This window comes from Varanus komodoensis, unplaced genomic scaffold (genome assembly GCF_004798865.1).
Source record: "Varanus komodoensis strain SLA01 unplaced genomic scaffold, ASM479886v1 scaffold1, whole genome shotgun sequence".
Lineage (NCBI taxonomy): Eukaryota > Metazoa > Chordata > Lepidosauria > Squamata > Varanidae > Varanus > Varanus komodoensis.
Window position 1 is genome coordinate 109,729,101 of NW_025335268.1, and position 27,405 is coordinate 109,756,505.

The window sequence follows — 27,405 nt, forward strand, 5'->3', positions numbered from 1 at the left end:
TCCTTTTCTCTGCAGCAGAATAGATACCATTGGACTATTCAATTTTCACTACCTCTCCAGAGGACCCTAACAAGCTTTGTTCAAGAAAAAGAAGGGATAACAGCCTATTATATGTGGAGCATGTTGCCTTGAAAATACTGCAATGCTCACTAGAGACAAAGCAACAGGCTTCTAAAGGATGCTTTAAGGTGTATTACCATGTAAGCACCCTTGGGTTTGTGGGGATACACTGGCCTTTTACAAGCTTATGAAAAGTATTAATGACTGCCAGGTGAACTGAGAATAAAAATAGTTTTAAAAGAAACACTGAAACAAGAGCTGGAAAATACCTATTAAGTTATTTTGTCCAGCTAGGGAAGGAAGCTCTGTACACTACGCATCCCAATTTTGCAGTCTGAAATATAGCTGCAATCATTTCAAAAAGGGCTTCCCCCACAACACAAATTCTTACCAACCGTATTAGGACTTTTCCCAGTTTCCTAATTCAAGCCATTCATCACAGTCACTCTGAACAGCATCCTGTCCTACTGCTGTTGCTTTTAGAAAACCCAAATAGTTCACATTTCCTTTCATAGGCCTGAAAAGCCATTCCCTCCCCACCCCATGTGTCTTGTAATTTTACCTGGGGTGGGGGACATCTTAAAATAAAGTGAAACCAAACCTTCCTCTTAGGCTACCCTGCAATGCTTGCTAAGAAGATTTCTAGACCATACAGATGGCATAGAAAAGTATCTACTATATTATAATCTACTGACTTTGAAAACACAGAACAAATGCTACAGTTTTCTAATCTACTCTTAATTTTAAGAGCAATGTAGCTTTTAATATAAACATTAATTTTCTTTAAATGTTTAGGTAAGTCTTTTCTTATCAAAAGCTCTGGAAAGTTTTGTTAGTGTTCTCTGTACAGTGACATGGCTTGCACATACTTAGTAGTACACAATTCAAATATTTTATCTCTCATATTTTTACAAAGGTCTTTTTCATATAAACATTTAACTTTATTTTAGCACCAAACTTCAAAGATGAATGTGGCCAGGGGAGAGGGCGAAGGACTCAAACTAAATATTTATTTTTTACATTTCTTTATCTCCCTCCCTTCAAGACATTATACATGGTCTACCACTGCCAAGATTCACCCATTCCTTAAAATGGGCCCTTTCTATAGGGTAGGCTAAGAGAAAGACTAACCAGAGGATACCTAATTTGCAGCTATAAGTACATTTGAACTTGGACCTCTCAGGTCATAGTACAACACTGGCAACTACTTCACCATGCTGATCCTCATTATAGGATCACAGATGTTCTCCAAAGTGTATTTTGGAATCCAAAAGATCTAGAGCATATGCACGCAAAGCGCTGTTTATGGGAACTTAGAAAGATTCTATAGATGCATATGTTTAATGGACACCACTACATAACTACCTAAAGACCATAAGTCTTTCCTTGAGCACCTAAATGGAGATTTTTTTAATACTCAAAAGCATTCCTCCTATTCCTAGCTTCTCATCTTTGAATGCAATGCCCTTCCCAGTAGATTAAAAGAGATTTCTCAAGTGTGAACACTAGCTACCAGATAGAAGGTTATTGCAGGTCTGACAGGGAAGTGCAACATTTTCTTTCTTGACCATTCAAACGCAATGTCCTACTTGTGTGCACTTATAAATTATTGTCACAGCAAGATCTTACTAATACTAAGTCCTATTAGTATCCACTTGTCATTTATTTACCCCAGGACATATTACAATATAAGCACCATAGGTAGAGATCTGACTTCTTGTTCATCAATCCATAAAGCACAGCACACCTTAATAAAACCTGTGTCCTTGACTTCTTGGAATACTCTTTGTTCATAATCTCACAGCATACCATCAAACCAGGAAAACAACCTTTAGAAAAAGCACATAAAGTTCAAATGCTATTTTAAGATCCAGAATAAGGATGGAATGGATGACAGTGTAGTTGCTTGCCAATGCTAGGATTCCTTCAATACCTGTAGGATGAAGTTTATTTTCATTAGTCAAAACATAATCATTCCACTCTGGGGAGCTTAAGGTGACAAGCAACAAGAAGAAACAATACACTCTGATTTTTAAATCATCCTAACCAGTGGTTTTTTTTGTAAAAAAAAAAAAAAAAAGTGCCGGAACTGCAGTAAGCACACACTCCAATCCCAAGCCAAGTGGAGCAGTGAAAGCTATCTTTCACTATCAGATAGCAGACAGCAGACACAATAGCAGCCTGCAGGCACTATGTTAATGATGTTTGCTGCTGATCTGCTACTCCGGTTCAAAATCACTTCGTAAAATCCATTGAAAAAAAGGTGCCGTTCTGGTGCGTTCTAACAATATAATAAAGTACTCAATCAGCAGCAGAAAACAACACAAGAGTACCATTATTTTAAAGCAACAAACCAAACCACCAACCAACCAACCAGATAAAAGCTTTATTTGTTAGAGTAATTCACAGTCCAAGTGCCTTTTTAAAAAGAAATACTTTGAACTTATATGACTGAGGCTGTTATAGAGAAGGCAAGAAGACCTTCCCCTTAGAAGTCCAGTGACTTGGCACAGCCATACAAAAAAGTTCCCCTTCTTTGTCCCAAAAAGTGTATTTTGGAGATCGGTGGTACACACAAGAGGGCCCCAAAAGTTTCAGGAGGTAGTCAAGCAAGCAGGCATGTATGGGAGAGGACAGTCTTCCTGATTTCTGATCCCCAAACCATTCAGGGCTTTAAATGTCATCGCTAGTAGTTTGAATTGTGTCCAGACACAAATAGGAAACCAGTGTTGTTTCAACAAGGGAATTACATGCTCCTACATGTAGTCCCTGTTAACAGAAGGGCTGTAACATTCTGGACCAACTGCAGTTTCTGAATACCCTTCTAAGGCAGTATTGCAATAGTCCAGACATGATGTAAGTAAGGCATGTGTTATCCCGGCCAGATGTGCATTCTTCAGGAATGGGCTTAAGCTGGTGCATTGTCTTGAACAGGGCAAAGACAACTGAGTTACAACTGTGGCAGGGCAAGTCCCACGACATGTCCAAGGAACACCCAAATTTTTTTATCCTCAATCATTTCAGTGTTTTCTGAGGCTGCCCAGGAAAAAAATGCCTGCTCAGTTATAAACAATTTTATACTCCATTTCACAGAAAGGGGTAAGGATGGTTAACATTTGCCTACAACACACTTGCATATGTTAGATAGGCTCTCATTGAACTACCTTTCACTGAGCAAACACATTTAGTTCTCATGATGGTAGAAGTAAGTAAAACCTTGAGTATGAAGCAGTACAGTGTTCCAAAAGATCCTGTAAATCACATCCACAGAATAAACAAAATGTCACATATTCTTAATCACCAAAGCATCTGTATAGATTTCTAGCCTTTCTGGAAAGGTAATTTCATGAAACAGCTTTTTAGAAACGCGTACACATATTATGGCTGAGAATTTACCTCATCCAATTGCCCATTTTATTGATCTTTGAAATATGATGAAGCAGATTTTATGGTGAAATTAGCTTATCTGATAATCAATACACTGCAAAATAAATATACATAAAAGGCTGGGCTCTAAAGAACTGAACTCCAGGTTTGTGTTTGTCAAAGAGCATGTCTGTCTACATGGCAAGCCTCTTCTGAGATGCACAGTACTTTCAAAAGCAATTAGTGGTATGTCATGCCAGCTCACCATGCTGAGTGTGGAGCACATGCCATACCGACTGCCTCTCTGAGGGTGCAAGTGCACCTCAGGCAGATGAAAACAGGGCATGTTAGGAGGTGGAAAGAGGCAGAGGCTGTGCCAATGTCTTATAATAATTCCTATAGGTGCCCCGGCCTCCTTCCCACAGAACTTAATCTAGATTGCTGAGAATGGCTAGATAAAATGCACAGTGTTACGCATAGAACCAATGGAGATCACACCTGCCATGCCTTTCCCCACACATTGGGTAAGCATAGGCCTCTGAGTTACATGCATCTGACACAAAAGACACTGGAGTGTACCCTAGGCAAGGACGCTAATTACTATAATTCTCTCTTATTGCTAAATAGTTTTTTTATTATAAGTCCAAAATATCTAAATAAGAATTGGCTAAAAACTTTAAGGATCTTTAATGGGAAGAATTATGAACAATCCATCATCATACTCTCATAAAAGGTAACTACTGCATAATTTATCCTATGGATTACAAACTGCTGAAAAGGGTAAAAACTCTCAAAAGAGTACTTAAGAGTTTTTCGTTATTCTAAAACAATGGAATGAAAAGATCATGCAATTAGTCCCTTCAAGACCAATAAATATTATTTAGTCTATAGCAGGTTTTGCGCCTTGGTTCCAGGCTGCTGTTGACAGAAATATAACATTTTATGGATTCTGTATTGAGGCTAAAGGTCCTAATATTTATACTAACCTTAAACAATAATATCCAAAAGACTGACAGGAGCAAAAAGAAACCAAATACTGTATATTTGCACAAAGTCAGAGGGTTAAAGGAAACAAAAATAATATTTTCCTAGATATTTTGTATCTTCTATAATCAACTGCATTAGTTTTTCTATGCATTTTTTCCTCTGTACTAAAGACCTAGGCTCAAAGTGAGAGAGGAAAAGTGGTGCACAGGTTAAAAGTGAAACTTGTGTGTGTGCGTGGGGAGGGGACATATTGGGTTGGGACTGCATGCATGCCCTACTTCAATTTAAGACTACCTGACATGATTATCAAAATCCGTATGTTTTGATAATCATGACTAGAATGAATGTTATCTGTCTAAAATCTTCTCTAATGACACAAAGAAAAACTGGGTCCCATTTAACTGAAAGATTTATCAACTGCCTCTGAAATCAAATATTTTTTAATACATCCCACCTTAATACAGCTTAATGATGTAGGCAAGATCTTTAGGAAAAGTTGACCTACCACAGGTGAAGCTTCTCAGTTTATAACAGCAGCCTGGGTGGGGAATGTGGGGCCTGTCTAAATAGGTAAGGTTGATGCCTGAGTACCTTTTTATGGCAAAGTATAATCCATCTTGTCTACAAAGGGTGCTAAGAAGACATTTGTTTAAGCTGGCCTCCCAAACCCCACCGTACTATACTATTTATACCCAGTCTCAAGCATTTCATTCTTGGACAAGGCACTGGCATTTACTCCAGGGCTTAGATAATCTGCCATATGAAGAAATCCATTTCAGTCTGGCTTCAGACGTGGCTGTGACACAGAAAGTGCTTTTGTTGCCTTGGTATGTAATCTATTGCTAGGAACTAGACAAGGAGAGTGTGTCCCTGGTGGTTTTGGTGGCCCTCTATAGCAGTAGTTCTGGTCCTTGAAAGATGGTCTCAGAAGGTGATGCTGGAAGACCCCTGCTCAACACCCTGGCCATTGGTCTGAGGGCTCCATCTTGACCTCCATGCAATCTAATATACAAATGAAATTGGAAGAGCTTTTCCACAGTTCAAGTGCCATCAGTATGCCAACGCACCCAATGTTTTCTATTATTTCCTTTGATATCCAAGAAAGCTGTCTGATGACAGTGGATTGGATTAGGGCAAACAAATCCAGGCAAGACAGAGATGCTCCTAGACTAGTATTACAAATGCATTCATTCCAGGTGATGTCTGATCTGGCCACAGTGGCAAATACTTAGCAGTTCCCCATTTGGACCAATAGCAGGCTTCACTGGAGCTGCTTCTGCAAACTGTTCAGTATCTTTAGCTAGTCAGACCCGGACCAGTTACAGAGAATCCTTGATACACTAGCTTTACTGGCTATCAGTGTGTTTCTAGGTACAACTATGCATGCTAGTTCAGACCTATAAAGCCCAATGTGGCTTGGGACCAGGATACCTCAAAGATTGTATTACCTATATCAGATTGTCCCATTTTAAGATCTTCCAGGGAGATTCTTCTCTTGGCCTTGCTATTGGAGACACACTACGTGGGGATGCTAGAAAGCCTTCTTGGTGGCTACTCTCAGGTCAGGAACTCTGTCAGGATAGACTAGGTTGGCTATTTCTCTGCTTTATACTATGCTATCAATGAAGCTTGGACTGTTTACGATGTATGTATTGCCCCAACACAATGATGACATCAGTATATATTTTTCCCCTTGAATCCCTTAAGTTCCCCTTATTAAACTTATTCAGAAATAACCTTTGATTCATCATTTTGATCCTAGTGCCAACTGAAACAAATTTAGGGAAATGAATGAACAAGATAGGGTTTAAAATTTAAAATAGCCCCTATCATTTCCCTCACCACCCTATTTCTACATTTGCAATAACACCCTATTGTTTTCCAAAACACTGGAAGGAAGAACGCTATGGCTACATTGCAAGGCTATCAGAGTTCAACCTCACTCAAATGTGTTATGAACAAATTCCCTATTGTGCTTTGCCATGACAGAAATTACCAGCTTAAATTGTATACATTTTAAAGCTGTTTCCTTCCAGGCTATGGTTTTCCTCAAGATAAACACTGCATTTTTAGCTTAATTAAGACTAAAGTATTCCAGTGGTTAGTAAATCAAGATGTCACTGCTTTTTCTTAAACAGTTAGGGCATATGGTCTGGTTTAAATTGCCAAAACAGATTAAATACAAAACACAGCAAGAGAGCTGAAATTACCCTGTTCTCCTATGTGTTAACCATGGCTTTACTGCACTTCTCCAAAAAGTCATAATAAACCAATTTCTTATATCTGCAACAGAATACTAGCTAAACATATATTAAAATCCAGCAGCTGATAAGTCTGAAATTGTAGAATATAAGAATGAAATTAACAAGTAGCACACCATGGTGCATTTCCCCCTCATGTTAAGGGCTACATCAGAAGTTGGCCCCAAAAAGTGCTGTGCAAATTTATTTTACCTACTTCAATGGCACAATCCTATGAGGATGCCCATAATACTCCAAATTCAGAGAAGCATGGAGACTAAGCTTGCCTTCTCGCTCTGCAAAACAGACAATCATCAGCTGTTTAAGTGCTCCAGAGTAGGAAGGAAAGAAGCTGAGGAACACCAGGGTACTGCCTATCTTGGCAGGGTTGGTCTCACCTCTCTGTCCCCAAAGCTCTTCTCCAAGATCACTTGTACAACCTCAGAGAAGCAGCTGTTATGGTTCTTTCTAAAGAGAGAGGAGGATCTGAGTGCAAATCCCCAGTTATAAGTTGGAGCAATTTTCCAACTTCATAGCATGGAATCCAAAGAAGCCTATGACTGTCTAGAAAAAAACATATTCTTATGAATTATTCTAAGCTATTTTAAACCTCACAGGCATAGCTTAGCCACTAGCAATGAGCTATCATTAATAGGCAATCAGTGCAACCAATCTTGACCTAATCAGCTCCAGGCTAGAAGAATATTCTTACAGTTCTCCTAAGAGCAACTTAAGTATCACCAAGAAGTTGGCAAAAGCTATCTGGAGCTTCGTATCAGGGTGCTGATGTGGCTTTAAAATGGTTACTAATTCTATATTTTCTTTCTCAACAACATCGTATCTGCTTCTTTGTAAGCCCAAGATGAAAGATAAAAATTATAGGGTTCCTATGGACAAAGCCATCACATTACAAGTGGAAGTGGGATACAGGACTTGATGGCAAATGATGTATGCTATAGGCCAACTATACATCTAAACATACAAAGGCATGCATCTTATATTGATATTATTCCACTGCCCTTTCCACTGATTTGGTACATCTACTTGCCATCTTTCCCACTATCCTTTTTTATATCACTGTTATTTCCAACATGGTCCTAAGCTTTTAAAAACCTTTACCTCAAAACCAGTAGAAAGAAAGAGGAAGTGATGTATATAAGGAACCCATATAAGCTGAGCAGAAGGTAAGTAAGCATTCAGGGATAGCTTAAATAAATACAAGTTCTAGTTTTCAGTATTTGTCTGTTTCAAGAGTAAGGATATGAAAAAGAATATAGTAAGTTCTATGATTACCTGCAGAAAAAATTACTTATTTATTGAATATTTGTACACTGCATTCAAACAACATTTTCCAAGACATCTCATATTAACAAAACAAAAGGCAATATAAAGGAAAAATCTGCATTACAGAACAGATAAACCTACACCAAATCAACCAATTAAACATTAAAATATTTTAAAATTGTCTTTGCCTGGCACTAAGAAGTTTCTGATACAGGCACCAGGTTAGATTCCTTAGGATCAGTATTCCACGAACTGAAAGAAAACCCTGGTTATTGTTTGCATTGAAAGAAAGAAAACAAATGGTACACTTTCCCCACCTTCCTGTCACCATCCACTATATCTCAGTGGGTAGAGGTATTTTGAAGAACCTCCCCCCCCCACACACACACACACATTGAATGCAATTCTGCTTTTTATGTTTTAAAGGGCTTTAAAGATCAGCACCATTACCCAAACTGTGCTCAGAAACAGACCAGCAGACAGTGCAGCTGCTTAAGGACTGGTGGAATCTCATCCTGATGCAAGGTCCTAGTTAGCAGTCTAGCAAAATAGTTTAGCACATTCTAAACTAACTGTCATTCCCAGGCAGTGTTCCTGCCTGCATCCCTGCAGAATGCACATTATGGTAGGTAACCTGAAAGTTACCAGCACAGAGGTAACTGACAAAGCTGTGTGTGCTGAACAGCTCTTTACATAACAACGTTATTGAATCCAGGCTATATTTTCTCTCTTTTTTGTATAGAAGTTCAAGCAATTATGCATCAAACTTCTCAAACCTATCTCCTCAAGAGATAGCAGTTTGCCATTCTCTCCAATATACTGCCACCCCCATCCTTACTTAATGTATGCCAGGCCCTATAATTCTGGACCTGTATCACATATTAAGATTGTAAGAGTAACCAACTGTTTTGAAAGTCCATCTACATCCCGATTTGTGGGAATACACCTTAAGCATGTGAGGATACTGTAAATATTCTGATATCATTTAGAAAAATATCAAAGTTTCCAGAGATGTTCAATAAATGAATAACTATAACATAACATGTGATGAAATACTTCAGTTTAGTAATAAATAACACAAATGTCTCCTAACTCTACCTCAAATCTAGTGTGTATCAACTGCAAAAAAAGTCTACCAACTTTGGCAATGTAAGTATATGGCCAATTCAAACAGTACATCAGGCCTGTGGTACTTTTAAATTTTCTTGAAAAGCAGAGTATAAGCTATAATGGGAGATGGGACAAGCGAGAACTGATGTTCTATGGAAGATAAATCATATTTAGTTTAAATGATATGCTTCTAAGGAACATGCTTTGGTAATGTAAATCATGGTACTCACATTAGCTACTCTCTAGTTTTAATGCAATTCATGACAATCTTCCTTGTGTTTTGCTATGATTAGTGAGTGTGTAACTGCACAAGGGTATGAATTAGACATGATAAAACTCTCCCTAGCGTCTCATTCAAGAACAGTTTGTCTCAGGCTTGTTATGGGAATCTGGAATTAATCTTTCTGGCAGCTCCCTTTGACAGCAGTAGTCAAATTACTCCTAATAACTCAGGGGCTATTAACCCCTTTTCTCTTCTCCCACAATTGACCTGAAATTCAAACCTCTAAGCACACAGAGATTTTTTTTAAATGGAAGGGTGGAAGGTTAATATATTATTTCTACTGTTTATGCATTAAGATTAACAAATTATTATATATTTTATATAAAATACATTCAGTACACTGTCTTAATGACAAAACATGCATAACGTTCCATCCAGTCTGGCTTAACTATGTACTGTTTGCAGACAAAGCAGTAAGCCTATTTACATTTTCAAGTTACACAAGCAACACAAGCTAATAAAGAATTATATGTGTATGTTGAAACATCTCTATGGAAAGTGGCAATTCATTTTGCCTACAATCATACTTCATACTCATTCCAAAGTTTTGCAAACCTTACTGCCTAAACTTGAAAATCTCTCAAGCTTTGATCCATGCTATGTTAACTACAGCATTCAACCTTAGAAAATCTGGGTGGAACTAACACTTGGGTTTCCATTACAGAAAGTCAGCAATGCCTGCCATAGAAAGTGGATACAACCACAACATAGAACACCACCATAGCTTTTAAGGAAAGAAAATGGGAGGTCAGGACAGTTAGGACTGGCCATGGCCTTTATGCATATGAACATTCAAACTATATAGACAAGAAGCAAACTAAGCAAAGAAAGCTACGTGTTTTCTAGAGAATGTAGGTAAGAGAGCTTGGCTTCTATTCTTATAAGCAACGTTTCATTGCTGTAATACGTAGCCATAAAGAGTGCTCATCAATGGCACCCTCTCAAATTGGATGGAGGTAATTGGTGGGGTGCCACAGGGTTCAGTCCTGGGCCCAGTGCTCTTCAATATCTTTATGATTTAGATGAGGAAGTACAAGGAAAGATAATCAAATGTGTAGATAGAAAACTGGGTGGAACAGCAAACACCCTAGAAGACAGAATGAAGATCCAGGGTGATCTTGATCAACTTGAACACTGGGCTCAGAGCAACAGAATAAGATTCAATAAGGACAAGTGCCAAGTCCTCCACCTAGGAAAAGAAACCAAATGCATCAATACAAGATGGGGAATACGTGGCTCAACAGAACTGAACAAGAAAAAGATCTTGGAGTAATTGTGGACAATAGGCTCAACATGAGCCAACAATGTGATGCAGCCACCAAAAGGGCAAATGCTCTTTTGGGGTGCATTAACAGAAGTATTACTTCTAAACCACAAGAAGTTGTAGTTCATCTATACTCCTCACTAGTGAGACCTCATCTGGAATATCATGTCCAGTTCTGGGTACCATGATTTAAGAAAGATGCAGAAAAATTAGAAAGGGACCAGAGGAGAGCAACGAAAATGATCCAGGGTTTGTAAACATTGCCCTATGAGGAGAAACTGAGATAATGGGGTATGTTCAGTCTTGAGAAGAAAAGATTGAGGGGGGACATGATATCACTCTACAAGTACCTCAAAGGATGTCACAAAGAAGGTGGTCAAGATCTCTTCTCAAAGATACCAGAGTGTCAGACATGGAATAAACAATTCAAGTTGCGACAACCCAGATTCAGGCTGGACATCAGGAAAAGCTTCCTCACTGTCAGAGAAATACAACAGTGGAACCTGCTGCCTAGAGAGGTGGTGGGCTCTCCCACACTAAAGACATTCAAAAAGAAACTGGACAGCCACCTGAGTGGGATGGTGTAACTTGGTGTCCTGCAACAGCAGGGGGTTGGACCCGATGGCCTTCATGGCCCCTTCCAGCTCTACTATTCTATTTCTATGAACAATCTTCCATAATATATTCAGTCATTAATAGCTATTTTTATGTTGTTGCCTAAAGCAAGTAGAGAATACATCTTGTAGGATAGCTGAAGTCTCACATTTCATGGCATACAAAGTAGGAAGTGATAAGCAACACAGCTGCTTGAACCCAGTTTCTGAAAGGTATCAACAGTTTTCCAATGTCAATGGAAAGATGTTGAAAGCATAATGAACATTTAAGACACCAGATCAGCTGCAACTGCTCCCAAATTTCAAGCAACGGGCTAGTGTCCTCTGTCCAGGCTCTCTATTTGCAGCATCTGACCAGGAATTACTGCAACTGCTCTAGCCAGTTGCAGTAGCTTTCGTGGGATTGTGCACAGGCACTTGGGCCAGATAATACAAGAGTCAGGTATGCCCAGGGTGGAGCTGCCTGGCTGCTTTGTGGCAAGGGCATGAGGAGGGCAGTTAGAAGAGAAGTTTTAATGTAGTAACTTCAGAGTCACACTCTTCAAACTCTTGTCAAAATAAATATGGGTTGGATTATCCCCAGACAACAGCATTAAGCTAAATTCAATACACAAATTGTACTGAGGACTTCAGTAGAAGTATTTTGTGGTAAATGAGGCAGCAAGTACTACTTAATATCAACTCTAAACTATTACAGTATAAAATGGAAACTTAGTTTCACCTTACAACAGCTTTAAAATGCCTACTCCCATAGGTTTAATTGAAAAAATAATCTAAACAACAGACCAGCTTGTCTGAGAAATCCCACAAATCTTGTATGAACAGCAATCTAATTGCTTGTTTATTCAAGTTTGCTGGGTTACCAATAGTCATGTATTTATTCCTGCTAGATTGTGGTAGGCTTTATTCACAAAAGGTACTGTACGTCGCCATCTTCTTGTAATAGGAAGAAAAAAATGGCTAAAGCATTAGAATGTTTCTCTTGTTCTCTGTGTGCAAGTTCATAACCTACATAAAAATAAAACAAATAAAAATATGGTGTAAAATGGATGTAAAGTCAATCACTGTGCTCCTAACACACTTTCATGATATTTTGATAGGTTGGAAGGAAGCTTCCCTAGATTAAATCAAACAGTATTACTCATATCACCACATCCAATTTCTAGAATAGCTTAGTTCCTAAGGACTTGTTCTTACTTACTAGCCTGCACCAATTGCAGGCCAGGCAAAAAATCTTTCTTTTATTTTTCTTTTAAAAACCTGTATCAGTGGAACTGTGTTTAAGGCAGACATCCATGTAATTTCCAAGGTGACATACCACTGAACAGCATGGGTCAGGTTACTTTCAGAAAAATTGTCACAGCTTTAAAAGTAATGAACAGTTAGGAATAAGTGAGATATTGATGCAAAACAAAGTGTTATAGACACCTTTTGAAAATGTACTGCTGCATGAAACTGCAATGCCACCAAGTATTCCAGTGCCACCAACTATTCCAATCCTGACTAAGCTTGAAGCCCAGAGGAAGCAAACTGCAGCCTGAGCACACTCTAGTCCTTTGGATTAGGTCAGCTAAAGTTGAGTCACAGCAGGTCAAGGCAAATCAAAGCTGGGCAAGTCACAATAAGCAAGGCAAGGGCTGTGGTGCTATTCCGCAGGTGGTCTTTTCAGGAGTATTTGTCCACAAACAGCAATGTCTCCCAGGCACGCAGTTCTCTAAATGCTTCAACAGAATGGCAAAGTCTGATCCTCCAAGTAACTCATCTCCTGCTGGATGTGGACTGCAGTTCTTAAAAGGCTGGTGGCTGTTTCTTCAATCTCATAGTCCTACGTGTTTAAGGGGTAGAAGCTACAGGAATGTTTTTCTCAGTCACATTCATCAGAGGCCAGCATCCTCAGCCAGCAAGGTACAGAAGAGGGTATAAAAGAAGGTGTCAAGTGCTCTCTCAGAAATACAGCTCTCTCTGTGATCTGTCTAAACCTGGAAGGTGGCTACAAGGGGAAGAGCCTTTTTGGTAGTGGTGCCCCATTTGTGGAATCAGTTATTGAGGGAAGTGTGCCTGGCACACTTTACACCTTTCTGCACCAGGTCAAAACCTTTCTGTTCTCCTGTCATTTTAACTGCTGATTAGAGGTTATGATTTTATACTGTTTTTATCTAAATTATGATTGGTTGTTCTAGTTTAATAGGTTAAGTATTATTATTTCATTTTCTTGTCATGGCAGCTAATTCTTTGTATTTGGATATGATTTCATGAATAGTGTGTTAGGTTAGTTTAATTATTTGTAAACTGTTCCCCGAGCATATGTTGAAGAGAATGGTCTGTAAAAACCTCTAACAAACAAACAAACCAAAGTCTAGTATGCGAAGATGCTGGGCCTCTGAACCGTAAGACATGACACCATTTTATTGCTTAACAATGGATATTCTAGTGGTAAGTAGATTTCTTCTATAAATCTTGTAAATGATGGTCTCTACACAACTCTTACTTCTGTTACTCCAATAAGTAACTACAAGGTATTTATAATATATGCTTTTCACTTTGAACCTGTTTAAAAAGATATTTTTGGTTATAGTTATGTAAATGATTCATCGAATTTGGACCAGCTAATTAATATGAAATAAGCTTGAAACAAATGTGCTTAAAATAGTCCACCATTCCAAAATCATGTTTTGGTCATAACTGCAATAGCTGAAGCCTCAAAGCACTTCATTCAGTAAAAACAAAACTCTATTACTATTATACTTTTGACAGTCAGGGTGGCCTTCATTTTGGTGCACAGTATGTCTGGATTGGCTCATTACTTTCTGAGTTATAACAGTTTTCCCCAGAATAACCTAAATGGTATTATGCAGAGGTCTGTGATCTTGAAATGATCATTGACACCATTTTAAAGGTGGCATTTACCTCACCTAACATTATCGGTATTATGCAGAACTGATCTGGCATCAATGCCTGTTTTTCTCATAACTATAACACGTTTTCTAAAGGCCTTTGTGGATATTGCCTGGTCCACCTCAGACAACCACTAAAGAAAGCTGCCAGTTCAACAAACCTACATCACAGGTCTTTATCATGAAACTTTCTGGCTCTGGCAAAAAGAACATAAGAGCTGGGCTGAATCAGAGCAAGAGCCCATCTAATCCATCATTCAGTGGACAACCAGCTGCCCATGGAAAACCCAAAAGCAGGACAGAGTGCAGCAGTACCCATTACCCAAAGGGGGCACATGGGCATACTGCCCCTGATACTGGCGGAAAGCATACAGCTATCTGGACTAGTGGCCCCAGAAAAGCTTATTCTCCATGAATTTGTCCAATCTCCATTTTAAAGTAATCCAACCCACAGAAATTAATTACATAGCTTAGCTATGCACTTTGTGAAGAAGTGCTTTCATTTCTCTGTCCTAAATCTCCCAGGAATCAATTTCATTTGATGATCTTAGGTTGCAGTATTATAGGTATGGGAGAAAAATGTCTCCCTATACATTTTCTCCACATTATGAAGAACTTGGCATACCTTTTTCATGTTTCTAAGCCTGCACTGAGCTCAAGCTGAAGTTAACATTTTCATTTATAAGTAGTCTTTTCTACTAACTAGGACTGTACAGTGGCCCTTGTCAATATAGAGCTATGCATTACTCTATCAATACTTTTGTGAATAACTGGTTGTCATCTAAAGTCAGCTAAAATAGGATGAAGTCAGGAAAATGTTATGTGCCAGCTACATTGTGTGTGGGACTGGAAAGAGACCTGCAAACCTTTCAATGTTGCAGTGGCATACTTACAAGAAAATATGGCTAAACAACATCCTGTTGGACTTTTGCTGTACAGTGGTTTTCCATTTCTGCTTAAGCAGCGAAGCCAAGTTTACTGAGGAAGGTTAACTAAATTCCACAGTCGGGGAACTGTGAAAATGGGAAACCTCAGGGAATTTAGGCTGCCAATGCTTGACTTTGGAGATAGGGAGTTGCAGACTACTACTGCACAAGCTTTCAGTGCTACTGAGAAGTTGCTGATTTCCTCAAAACTTAATCACAGGAATGGGTTCTCAAGCACAGCACAATTAAAAAAAAAAAAAATCAGTATTCAGCTTATGACCACAGTCTATCAGAGGTATTTAGTGTAATGATTAATCACAGATGAATTGGCTTTTTCTTTTCTGACATTTTTGAATCCTTTCTACTGTTTTCTCCATCTGATATCAAGCTATGCCATGAGAATGAAATGGTCTGACCAATTCAAATAATTACATTTCCTGTGGACTTTATGCAAATCTGGATGAAGTTTCCATTAAAACACCTTGTTCTTCTTTTAGAGAACAATCTCTAAAACATAGTGAGACGTAACATTTTCAGAAACTATTAGTTCTCCTACATACTTCAAAGCAGACCATTCTTAAAATTTGCAAACTCAATGGAAAAGTTTTTGAGAAGTCAGGCAGCTGGCCAAAGTAAAGCAACATTGTGGGCTTAAATTGAAACTAATTTGCATGAAAATGTACATGCCAAGAGAGCCTGGGAAATGCTACAGGGAAAGGAAGCTTAGCCCAAAATGAGTATTTTTTAACATCTTAAATAAAGTTAAGGTTAATGAAGGACAAAAGCAAAAGGTGGCAAAAATATAGTTTCAACCAAAAGAATAAAAAGTAGATATTCTCTGAAGGTACCTCTTAGAGTTAAAGTACAGAACAATTTCAGGCAAAAGGCATGAGAACAAAGTTTGCACTGTAGTTAATTGTACAGTTGTGGGGGAGGGGTTTGACTGAATAATAGAAACTCACCCAAATCACAGCAAAAATGATGAAACAGCCAACTGTCCAGGTACCAGCATGTGAAGACCCCTAGACACATTCCGTGCTATGATCCAAAGTTCTACATGTTCTGATCCCACATGGCTGGAATGTGCATTTTAACCTGAAATTACACAGGTGGGGTCTTATCCCTCTCCCCGATTGTCCCCACATTAGGAGAGCTCAAGTTACAATGAATATAAATGGTAGATTAAACTTTCTTGGCAACGACAAGTATCTTTACGTTGATCAAACTGAAACCTTTCAGACTATGAAAATTACAGTTTATTGATAGCAAAAATGTTGAGTGGATGGCGGCAGTGGCACAGCCAGGCGGCAAGCAGCATGAGAAGCCAGGGAGGGCGCATACAAGCAGCAAGGGAACTGGGAAGCAAGTAAAGGCTGGGCTGCAAGTCGGGAGGGAGACTCCCACTAATGAAGAGTTGTATTATTTCATTAAACATTACAATGTAATACTGAAAGAAATAAAGTACACAATAAATGTAATGTGCTTGAATCATCCTGAAACCATCCCCACTCCTGGTCCATGGAAAAACTGTCTTCCAAGAAACTGGTCCCTGGTGCCAAAAAGTTTGGGGACTGCTGAAATAGAGTATTATTTACACTGTTTCATACTTACAAGCAGAATTCACCTCATTATATTTTGTATATATTCCTACAGAGGGAAAATCTTTAAAATATTCTCTTACAGGGACTTCTTGGGGCCAGTGTTCATAACAGTTTGGCTTTGCAGTGCAAACAACTTCCAGAAGTCAGGTGAATTCAGTGGAGCTTACTGTCAGAGAAGCAGTTGTATTATTGCAGCCTATTGTAATTGCAAGAAGACACCCACTGGACAATCTTGTCTTCTCTTCTCCACCCCACTGTTACTTCTGCTTCACTCTGTCTTGTCCATCCTAACCCTCACAAAAACAAAGTACTAAAAGACATGAAATTCCCATCTCTGTCAGATAGCTCCTGATTAGTCAAAGAAGACTGTATTGGGCAAATACTTTGACTTTCTATAAGCCACCTTCCTGCACAAAAAGCATATGCCAACTTCCATTTGCAGGGTTTTAGTCTTCCCTGGCCATTATGCCTGATGGTGGGAGCTGTGAAATGGTTGCCAGAAAGGGTTTCAAGGCCTGGACAGTAAACTGGGAAAGAGACTGGAAAGTATTTCAGGCCTGGGCAGTAAGTTGGGAAGAAACTTAACTCTATGCTAAACAACTATTAGTTTGCAAGGTCACCACCTTTTGATATACACCACAATAACCCAGTTTGCACATAACAACCAATCCTGGATTAAGTTAACTCTTGGTACGTCTGGGCCACAGAGATTTGGTGAGCACGCTATCTCTTGCCTGCTTGTTATTTCTGATCTGCATATGGTTTAAAACAACAGCAAGCTGTTCAGTGTGGACATGCAAATCAAAAAGCTCCTGGATACTGAGGGAGAAACAACACTGAATTGTAAGTGAACACACATCCTCATGGCCCCAGCCATGTTACGTTCAATTATACAATACATCAGTTCATATCCAAACTTCCATCTATAAAATATAGGAATGCCTGCAGGTAATATAAATGTTTAGGCTGCCGTCCTAATCACAGTGAACACAGTAAGACTTGTGAACAAATATGCACAGGAATGCAATGCCGGAGTATTAAATGGACTACTTACAGATGCAACTCATTCTCAATAAGACATCTGCAGATAATGTCTTCCTTTACATGGTAAGCATACCCATGGTGAGTCAAATGCTCACTAAGTATCTGGAGTCACCTCTGAAAATATTTTTCTAATCCTCTGAGCTAACTATCCAATGAAAACCAGTATAATCAGAAACTACAGGGATAAGGAATACTACACACCTAAAGACATTTGCTTTTAGAAGTTGCACAATTCAGTGATTTAAAATACGTCAAATAAATTATGTTTTACTAACCAGGATCCCCTCTCAGTGAAATTAATCTTTTTTGACCAACACAGCTTTATCCAATATTGCATGCTATTTTAAGTCTCCTCCATTTCAAATATGGTTTTCTATGTAGCACAAAGGCAGCTACGTCAGAAATTGAAGCCCATAATATCCATGGGTATACAGAACTAGTATATTAGATTAGATTAGATTATTTACCTTTCTATATTGTCCATTAGTCAAAGTTTGTTCAATTCTTTGGATTGTATCTCCACCAAAAGAATTATATGCATACAGAACTGTAAAATAGTCTGAGCACTTGAACCAAACTGAACTTAAGCCAACCCCCTTATGGCCATGCAAAAGCAGAGAGGAAGTCAGTGGAAGTACACAAATCTGTCATAACCACATAAAACACTTGAATCAAACTTAAGATTGCATTCAGACTTGTTAACAAAGAACTTCAGTCTTACCTTGTATCTCATTTTAGGGCACGAATGAATATAAAATCCCATGTAGTAATAGCTTAGGTCAGGGGCCTTTTCATGAAGTTGTCGAGTAAAAGCAATTTCCCTGTAAAAGAAGCATTCATTCTGAATGGATAAAAAGATAATACTAGATAGAGGTAGTCGCAGATGTAAGCAGCAATCATAATAAAGGGGAAAAAAACTCACAAATTTGAATGGCCTAAATTTTGGCCTGTGTTAAAGGAATGATTACATTTAATCAACGAATGAGAATAATAAGTATAGAGAAAGCTCAATATAAAAACCCACCAACTCCTTTACTTAACCAAGCCAGTTTTGCATTTTGTCCTGCCAAGAAGCTAATCTGAAATTCAAATGACAAGTGATTAAAGGCACTCTTTTAACAGGTTTCTTGTTAATATTCATGCACTGATGCGCTACAGACGCCTGTCCCAGTCATTGTATTCAGCCGGACTAAAACAGTGCATACACACAACAGAGAATTTTTAAATCAATGAGTTTCAAAGAAATCCTTCCAATGAACTCTAGCAACTTACATACAAATACCTATTTGCATGCAATAAACCAATTTTCTGATTATAGGAAAAGCTTGTTCTGTACGCATCCAATTTATATTTTTGGAAGAAAAATGGCAAGATTTTCTTTGTCTTATTCAGTTCTGAGACAGAAATTGATGTCGGTGTATAGCTTTCTCCATTACTTCGGTTATTTGGAAGGAACTGCTTTCATTTCACTTGGCGCAATGTTATCAGAGATGTGAGAAACACTGAAGGATGCACGACTGCCAATGTCACCTAAATTTAATAGTATTCCAGTGTAATCAACCAGTCCTATCCTTTATTGTTTAAGTATAAGTAGCTGCTGAAGGAATCTATATTTATCAAGCAAACATTTTAGTCACCTTTTTTCCTAAATTAAATGACCCCCCATATGTAGTCTTTCCTCATAGGTAATGTGCCCTTTTCTGTGCCTTTTGAAGAACGAGAATAAACAGTATTCCATGTGTGGCTGGACTATGGCTTGTATACAATAGAAAGACAGAACCATCTTCCCTGTGTGCAAGTCAGTGTGATGACAAGTTTCCAATAACCCTATTCAAATAAGACACCCACCAAAAACCTGCTTCTAAAGGATAGTAAAGCCCCTGGAACAGAATGGGATTAGGCACAGGGAGTATAATAAGCAGAAAGATTTGCAAAAGTTGGGTATCCCAACAGAAACAACCAGAACTGTTTTCCTCTTCTGGCAGCCATTCTCTCCAGATACTTTACCTTCAATTCACATCATGCCTCTTTATTGGCTATGGTGCCTAGGATAAGGAAGTGCTATCACTGGATATCTACGTACTTACTTCTGGAAATTATCCTTTTTGTTTGTTTGTTTGTTTGTTTCTGCTTCTTTTAATCAGTTACTGATTTGTAAAAGAACCAGTAATTTCACATTTTAGTTCTTTCAGAATTAACTCTCAGGTGAAGATAAGGCATTACCACTCATTTCTCCCTAAAAAGTCAGCTCAGATATTGGTATCTGTCCTACATCTTCTATAACGAAGCCAGATTAATTCATTTAGTATCTTAGCAGCTCTCATAAGAATAGCCTGTCCAGTCTCCTAACCTAAGCAAACCCCCCCTCCCTCCCTCCCTCCCTCCCTCACAGAGAGAGAGAGAGAGAGAGAGAGAGAGAGACCAACCAAGAATGCAGTTGTCCGCTGCATGGTTAAATTATTCAAGCATATATTTCAAAATTCCAAACCACACAATGTAGGCAAAGAAAAGAGAAAAAAAGGATAGGAAGAAATCCTATAGTCACAAGCCAATATTATCCCAATCTTACGGGAATGATGTTAAGTCCATCAGCTATTCTCTCTTAAAGAAAAGGTTACTGTACGTGCTACATAGTTCCTTGAAAATTTTCTGTCACAAAAAAAGCAGACAAAGCTGTTTTTAGATGGGTATTAGATGGTAAAAAGAAGATCAGAGTGAAATCACTCAGGTCATTGTTCTTCTGTCTCCAGTAGAGACTACTGGCAGCTTAGAACTTTAAGGGAAAACTCCTGCAACTCATTAAGTAAAACCTAACATATTATTTCAGAATCAATTTCACAGTGACCAGAATTTTGGTTTCATGACTCTAAGGTAGTATTTTGTATGCTAACATATCCATGAGTTTTTGTCTTGAGAGAAAAGGCAATCAAGTAGATTCCTTTGCAAGGAATTTAGTCATTTTCCCTTTGGTTACAGTTCCATATCATGACATTATAACACACTGCATTATCCTGGGTCAAATTCCCAGAATTCTTAGATTATGAGCCACTTTTTGAAGGGATGTACACATTTTTAAAATGTTTAAGTGCTATTTTTAAAATAGGCACTCAGCTATGGAGCTATCTAGGTAACTTTGGGCCAGTCATAGACTCTCAGCCCAACTCACCTCACAAGGTTGTTGCTGTGAAAGTAAGACTGAGAGCAGAAAGAGAAGAATGAAGTAAACCACTGAGTTTACCGTAAGAAAATGTGGGATATAAAATCTAATCAATCAATCAAATGTAAGCAAGAGGTTTTCAGTCCCATAAGAATGCAATGGCAACAACTTATATGTAGCAAGGAGCTAAGAAATAATATGATCAACCTCACACCGGCCAGTTCCAATTTTTAAAACCCCTAGCCATGCTGGACCTGACAGTGAAAATCAAGTAACAGGAACATGGAGAAAATGTAAATCTGGACACAGGCTCAACTCCTTCAGTGAGGGCAGTAAAATTAATTAGGCAGTGTTCACCAAAATGAATTGGAATACTTAACTAGCTGTCCCTTGTATAGAAATAGCTAGTCAGAAGCATTGTGCAAGGAAATGTGAATTTTTAAAAAACTGGGAGAAATTGAAAAAGGAACAGAACAGCCTCTCTCAGGAAAAAAATTACTTTGGAGACAGAAATTGTAACCTTGTGAAAAATCTTGGGCTTGTTCCCTTTCTCATTATCCTCACTGCAAGGAAATCCCTGATGTGCAGCAACAATCCATTGACAGCCTGTCATGAGAAACTGCAAAAACCTACCTTTTTAATCAATTACTGTTTCCCCATCTTTTACCTTTTTTCATTACCTGGTTTTTCAGTTTTTCAACTATCTTTTACCTACCCTCTTTGGTTCCCCTTGGCAGCTTGCAGAAGGAGAGCTACCAAGAGAAACCAAAGATGCAATGGAACTTTTGCTGAAAAGGAGGTGTTTTAGGGATCTATACCTCTTTGCAGAAAGATCCTAATTTTCTTTGTTCCCCCTTTAATTCCCATCAGGTGCACATTTTGCGCTTAAGTGCTTGGAAAAGTGCACATGTCTAGTTCTCCTCCTATTGCAAAGGAAACTAATTTTGACAGCTAGTTCTCAGAAATCTGGGTCTCTTTAGTAAGGGGGGGAGGTTGAATGAGAATTGGGTGGTTTTTGGATTGGAACATATGCCTTTTTATGTGAAAAATTCTCCCCAAAACTCCTCTTCAGAAAAAGACTTCTCACCCCTTTTGTGGCAAGAACTTCCAATTTCTTTGGTGGCTGGGAAAGTGGAAAAGTGTAAGCTCAGTGTTCCTTTTAAAATAAGATTTCTGAAAAGGCTAATCAGGGCTTTATGACAGGGCTTTATACGTTGAGATGAGAGACAGGTAAATGTTCTTGTCAAAAGCTAGCTAGCAAACAAACGAATCAGATTAGCTTTGTCAAAATTGCCAATTTAAAAGGAAGCATGAATTTTTACAACTACCATAAATTGGGTGACTCACATTTTTCCACCTTCCCAACCCAGGCACTCTGACACATAGAAACAAAGAAACAGAATGAGTCAGAAGGGGCCTCCCAGGATATCTATTCTGACCCTCAGCTCCAACTGGCACCACTCATGACATGTCCACCTAGAATCTTGGGAAATGGTGGACAAGATACAGGACACTGAGAACAGTCAGGTACAAACAAAAAACCTAGATGGTTTGCCATGAAGGCAGTGATCTAACTCACCACCCCACTTTGTAACAATGTTCCTCACATCATTGCATCACCTTGCAACAACTGTCAAAAGATGCAACATAACAAAAACGTATTTATAGTTGCTCTGGTCAATGTCCATGGTTGGTGTTTGTTGTGCGTTAACAAGACACACCTTCCAGGACAAAATCCATGCAAATCCACTTAAAAAGGGTGGTGGGGGGGCTATAGCAAACCAATAACAGCCTCTCCAACATGCAGTTTGGGCATTTTGATGGAGCAATCAGTGGCTATCACCTTAGAAATCACAAAACTTTTTTTTAAATAAAAAGAGGAAGAGGAGAAGAGGGGGAAAACCATAGTGTGTGAAAAACTGATCACAGTCACAGCTGGGAGTGATGGCAGCTGACATCCGACTGTGAGCCTGTGTGCTACAACATAGGTCACTCGCTGAACCCACTGTTGGGTATTTGCAGGGTGGCTTACTCTCCTTTTCTGTACCCTGATGCCATTACTAAAATCTCCCATTCTTTCTGTAGATGGGGTAGGGGTTGAGGTAGATACTACAGTCACACAAATAAAGTATGGCTCATATCATGTCTTCCATCTTCCCCACTTTGGGCAGAAACAGGGCACACACATGCACAAACACGTATGTATGTATGTATGTATGTATGTATCAACAACAGTAGCTGAGTTAGAATTCGTCCTTGTTCAGCCATCTCTGGATGTTTAGTATGAAAGCTGGATCTCATGATTGATTGCATTTTTTTCTGGACTGGGTGTCCTGTCAATTTTTAAAAATAAAAACAAAAGCGAAACACTCCATGCATCTAACAGAAGCTATGTTGAGAGGAAAGGTTCTAGTTGCATTTGTGTTGCATTTGTTAGTATGGCAGAACATTTCAGCACGTGACTTCTTCAACTGGAGTTTCAAACTGACTAGTTCAACAAGCTGTGCTACGTGGCTGTTCTGATGATGTTTCACTTGCAATGAACTAGTCTTATCTTCCAAAGCAGTGAAATACATTAAGCAAGGGTCAATGCTAATACCCTATATTAAATTTCAGACTTAGAACCTATGAAGTAAACAAATCTTACTCTTAATAAAATGGTAATAAGCCTTTACTCTGATCATTAGTCTTTCATTCTATTTTTAATTCTATAATTTACTACATATTGTAAAATGTCTTCTTACCTTAGTGCAGAGTAAACTCCTAAAGACAGAGATGAATAATCAGGGTCATAGTAGAGATACACTGAAGATACACACTTTGGAAGGATGTCAATTACACCCACAGCAATTATTTTTCCATCAAGCCAATACTGCTGATGGAAAGAACCATAACCACATTCTGGACTGTTTGGAAGATTTTCTGCCTAGAGAATACCAATAAAAATAATAATTGTTAATCATTGTCATTTCAATTACCATTTTCCATTATCTTTTACCCTTTTTCCAACTCTTTACCAACAAAAAATACAACATTTAGAAAAAAACTAAATTGTGATGGCTAAAACACAACTCACTGATCTCAGAGCTGGTAAGGAGGGGTCATTTAGAGGGGATGGGGAGGAGAGGAGTAAGACTGCACCAGTACATGATGAATACCCTTAGGGTCTCAGCCCCTCTTCCTTGTGATCAGGGGCCAAACACTTAGATGGTTAAAAATGGCTAAGTGTTTGTAGGTGAGCAGGGGAGTGGAGGTGATCTTGGTCTGCATGTTCCTTCTGTTCTTCACAGGATACCTGTAATCCTCCAAATTTAATGGATTACAGACAGCCACACTGGATTATGTTGTTGATACTGTAAAACTATCTTGAAAAAAAATTCCCAGCAATAAAATATATCCTTGTTGTTAGCTACCCAGATAAAGAGTTCTTAAATTAAGCTAAAATTTAACTTCCTGATAGACTGGTTTTAAGTAATTTTAAAGATCTTCAATATATTCATTTGTTAATATTTATTCATTAACAACAAGCAGTTTTTCTCTCTGTAAATGTCCTCATATCAAAGACTAAGGGCCTAAAATGTTGTGATTAGCAATTTGAGGGTTCACATTTTTCCAATGAAGAACTAATGCTTATTTTAAATCTTCTTTCCCCATCTATATTTGCTTTTACAGCATGTCTTTTAGATTGTAAATCTGTGGGCAGGGTCTGTCTTCTATTTGTTGATGTTATGTAAGCCACTCTGGGAGTTTTCCAGATAAGATTGGGTTTAATTAATCAATAGAAATATGTAAACATTTATGTTGGAATGGATTAACTACATGATTTAGTTATATAAGATCAATAAATAGAACAATTCAGATCTGCTCATTAATTCTTTATTTTTTAAAAAGATATGGATAACCAGCTGAGGTGTGCAAGCATGCTCATAAATACAATCTCAGAAGATCATGGAGAAAAAAGCTCTTATTTGAACACAAATTATCTACAAAAGCAACAGGTGAATATAAAAATCACAAAATGCAAGAGCTTATTTGAAGCAATGAGAGCATTACTCAGTTGGATGAAAATTAAACCCTCACAAGGCAAGAATGTTGAACACTGGCTCACAACCACAATTAAAAAGAAAAGGGAAAGGGCCTTTGAGACCAATTTCCTGCCTAGTTCAAAAACCCAATTAACATTTCTCTATCCGCTCAATGTTTAAGCACTCAGTGAAACAAAAAACAACAAATCATGCAATAACTAGACAATATTATAAAAATATTGCTTGCCTAACCATTATAGTTTCTGAGCTGCCATGCCTCAGTTTTTCTATTTAAGCATTTTTCAAATGCTCTTTTTTTCATTTTAACTAGATCCAGGGCACTTGTTGATTGAAACAATGAAGCAGATATTAGTTATCTGCTATAGCATGTACTTTGTCAGACAAAAGGTAATTTATGTTCTAAAAACACATTAAGAGTCTTTTCAAGATATTGTAAGTAGTCTGCATTATGTAGTATACAACTTTTTAGTATACATTTTAACTTTGAACTAATAGTCCTCATCTTAGCTATCCCAACATAATTAATCTGGGATAATTATACAAACAGCTTTTTAGAAAAAAAAAACTTTCTCACTCAATTCATCTGACATTGTTATTGATTACCAACTGTTTCACATTTAAAACTACAGAAAGTGGATTTAGTCAAGTATTTTAATACAGTAGTTGAAGAGATGATAGGCAGTGGAAATACTGTAATTGTTACTAGACATGTCAGAAAGTCAGTGATGTGGTTCAAAAGTCCCTTAAACAATACAGAATAAAACCAGTTAGCCAGTATTTAAGAATTTATAGAAGCAGGTATCGATTGCTTGAAGTATACCTAAATCATGCGTGTTCATAGAGTTTGAATTCATGGTTACAATATGAAACAGGACCAGGCTAACTAGTCTGTACTGTGAAATGCAAAAAGCTTTTAAGTAGGCATATCCAAGCTTAATGCATCCCATCACTGACACCAAGCCTCTAATTCAGTATGACTGTTCCCATCATGTCTTTATCATAGACTCTGACATGTCTTTTAGTCTGTTCTTTCTTCTATTTTCCTTAATGCTTTCAACATTATAGGCAGTCTGATTAGGCATGGAGATCACTCATATTTAAAGAAATGAAATGAATGTGAACGACTCAACAACACCTCAGTGTGAAAAATGTTACTTTGCACATACAATACAGTTATTGCTGGATTCTTTTTTATGCACTTGAAAGTGATCCAACACATTACCTATTGAAAAAGTAACACTGAGATTCCCAAAAATAAAACAGTACATTTCTAGTTAAAATGATGAGATATGCAAACTGATTTCTTGTACATTATTTATTAGCATGGATGATGGACTATGTTATACATGAGTAGTTTCCATTTTAAAAGGGCCATTTATAAGAAAGAGCACATTACATCTGACAGATGGGCATGTATTTGAACATAAGCTAACTCAACTGTAACTATTAAAAATGACATTATTTCCAAGAAGAAAACAGCACAATTCTATCATGGCTATTCATAAGTCACACTGAATTCAACTCACAGGTAATGTCTTCCTTTAAAAAAATCAAAATTATACCATACCTTCTTTATATTAAGGGATGATGGACTATATTAATATTGCCAAATGCTTCTGTGTAATGTGTTGAAGTATATAGAGCAGAACTGGAAAACTTACATTTAGAGTGTTCTTTCTCTGGTTATATAAATAGGCTGTTCTTTACATTCACAGACTGGATTTCCCTTTCCAAGAACATGTTTATCCTTTTAAGAATTTAAGAGTTATACATCCAGACTGAGCAGGAGTGGAGAAATCTAACTGTTGCCAAGGGTGTTGTCTCTAAATAGTTTTTAAGGCTTTTAAAAACAACCAGAATGTGATCACATACATTTAATTTTTGCTTTTGAAATTATTTGTGGTGTAACACAGCACTTTGTAACTAGCACACAGTATTTCTTTTAAGATGCAGAATTTCAAAAACCCTTATGGCCTTGGATAGGCAACCCTTTTTATTAAGTTTCATCTAATAAAAAACATGTGCAAGTCATGCCACACAAAACTCAATTCAAGATTCAAAATGTCAATACAAATAATAATAATAATCATCATCATCTGAGGGAAAAGTGGCATAAACCTTACAGAGAAGGGTACATAATCATCCATTCAGTTTTTCAAAATAGGGAAAATAATGGAAATCTGCTGACTTATTTGACGAGGTGATAAAAGCTCTTTACTTACTAAGTCTAATGATCCTGATTAGCTGTCAAAGCTTTCAGACTGATGGAATGCAAGCATGGTATGGGTAGATTCAGCAAAGAAAACTAACAAATGCTGCACACATGGCTTCATTCAAACAGCAACGTATCAAATTACTGGTGCAATTACTATAACCTGATAATTTCATTACACTCCTGTGGTAGTTAACTCTTTAAGATCTATAACAACAAAGCCTTCTTAGCTGTTAGAAATTAAGTAATCTGAAGCCTTGCCCCTAAAAACCAGTCATTTCACCAGTCCTCATTATCTATTTTTAAGAAGCAGAACA

At 37.9% G+C, this 27,405-nt stretch overlaps 1 protein-coding gene across 9 annotated transcripts in view; it reads right to left on the reverse strand.

The window, feature by feature from the left end:
- Positions 1-27,405, reverse strand: part of ATE1 (arginyltransferase 1) — a 78,489-nt gene that overhangs the window by 21,990 nt on the left and 29,094 nt on the right. For all 9 annotated transcript variants that reach the window (XM_044440216.1, XM_044440207.1, XM_044440224.1 and 6 more), the window contains 2 exons: positions 23,575-23,756; positions 18,395-18,494 (listed from right to left, as the gene is read on the reverse strand). In XM_044440216.1, coding sequence (XP_044296151.1) covers positions 18,395-18,494; positions 23,575-23,756 — 282 coding nt within the window. The remainder of the gene's footprint in view (positions 1-18,394; positions 18,495-23,574; positions 23,757-27,405) is intronic.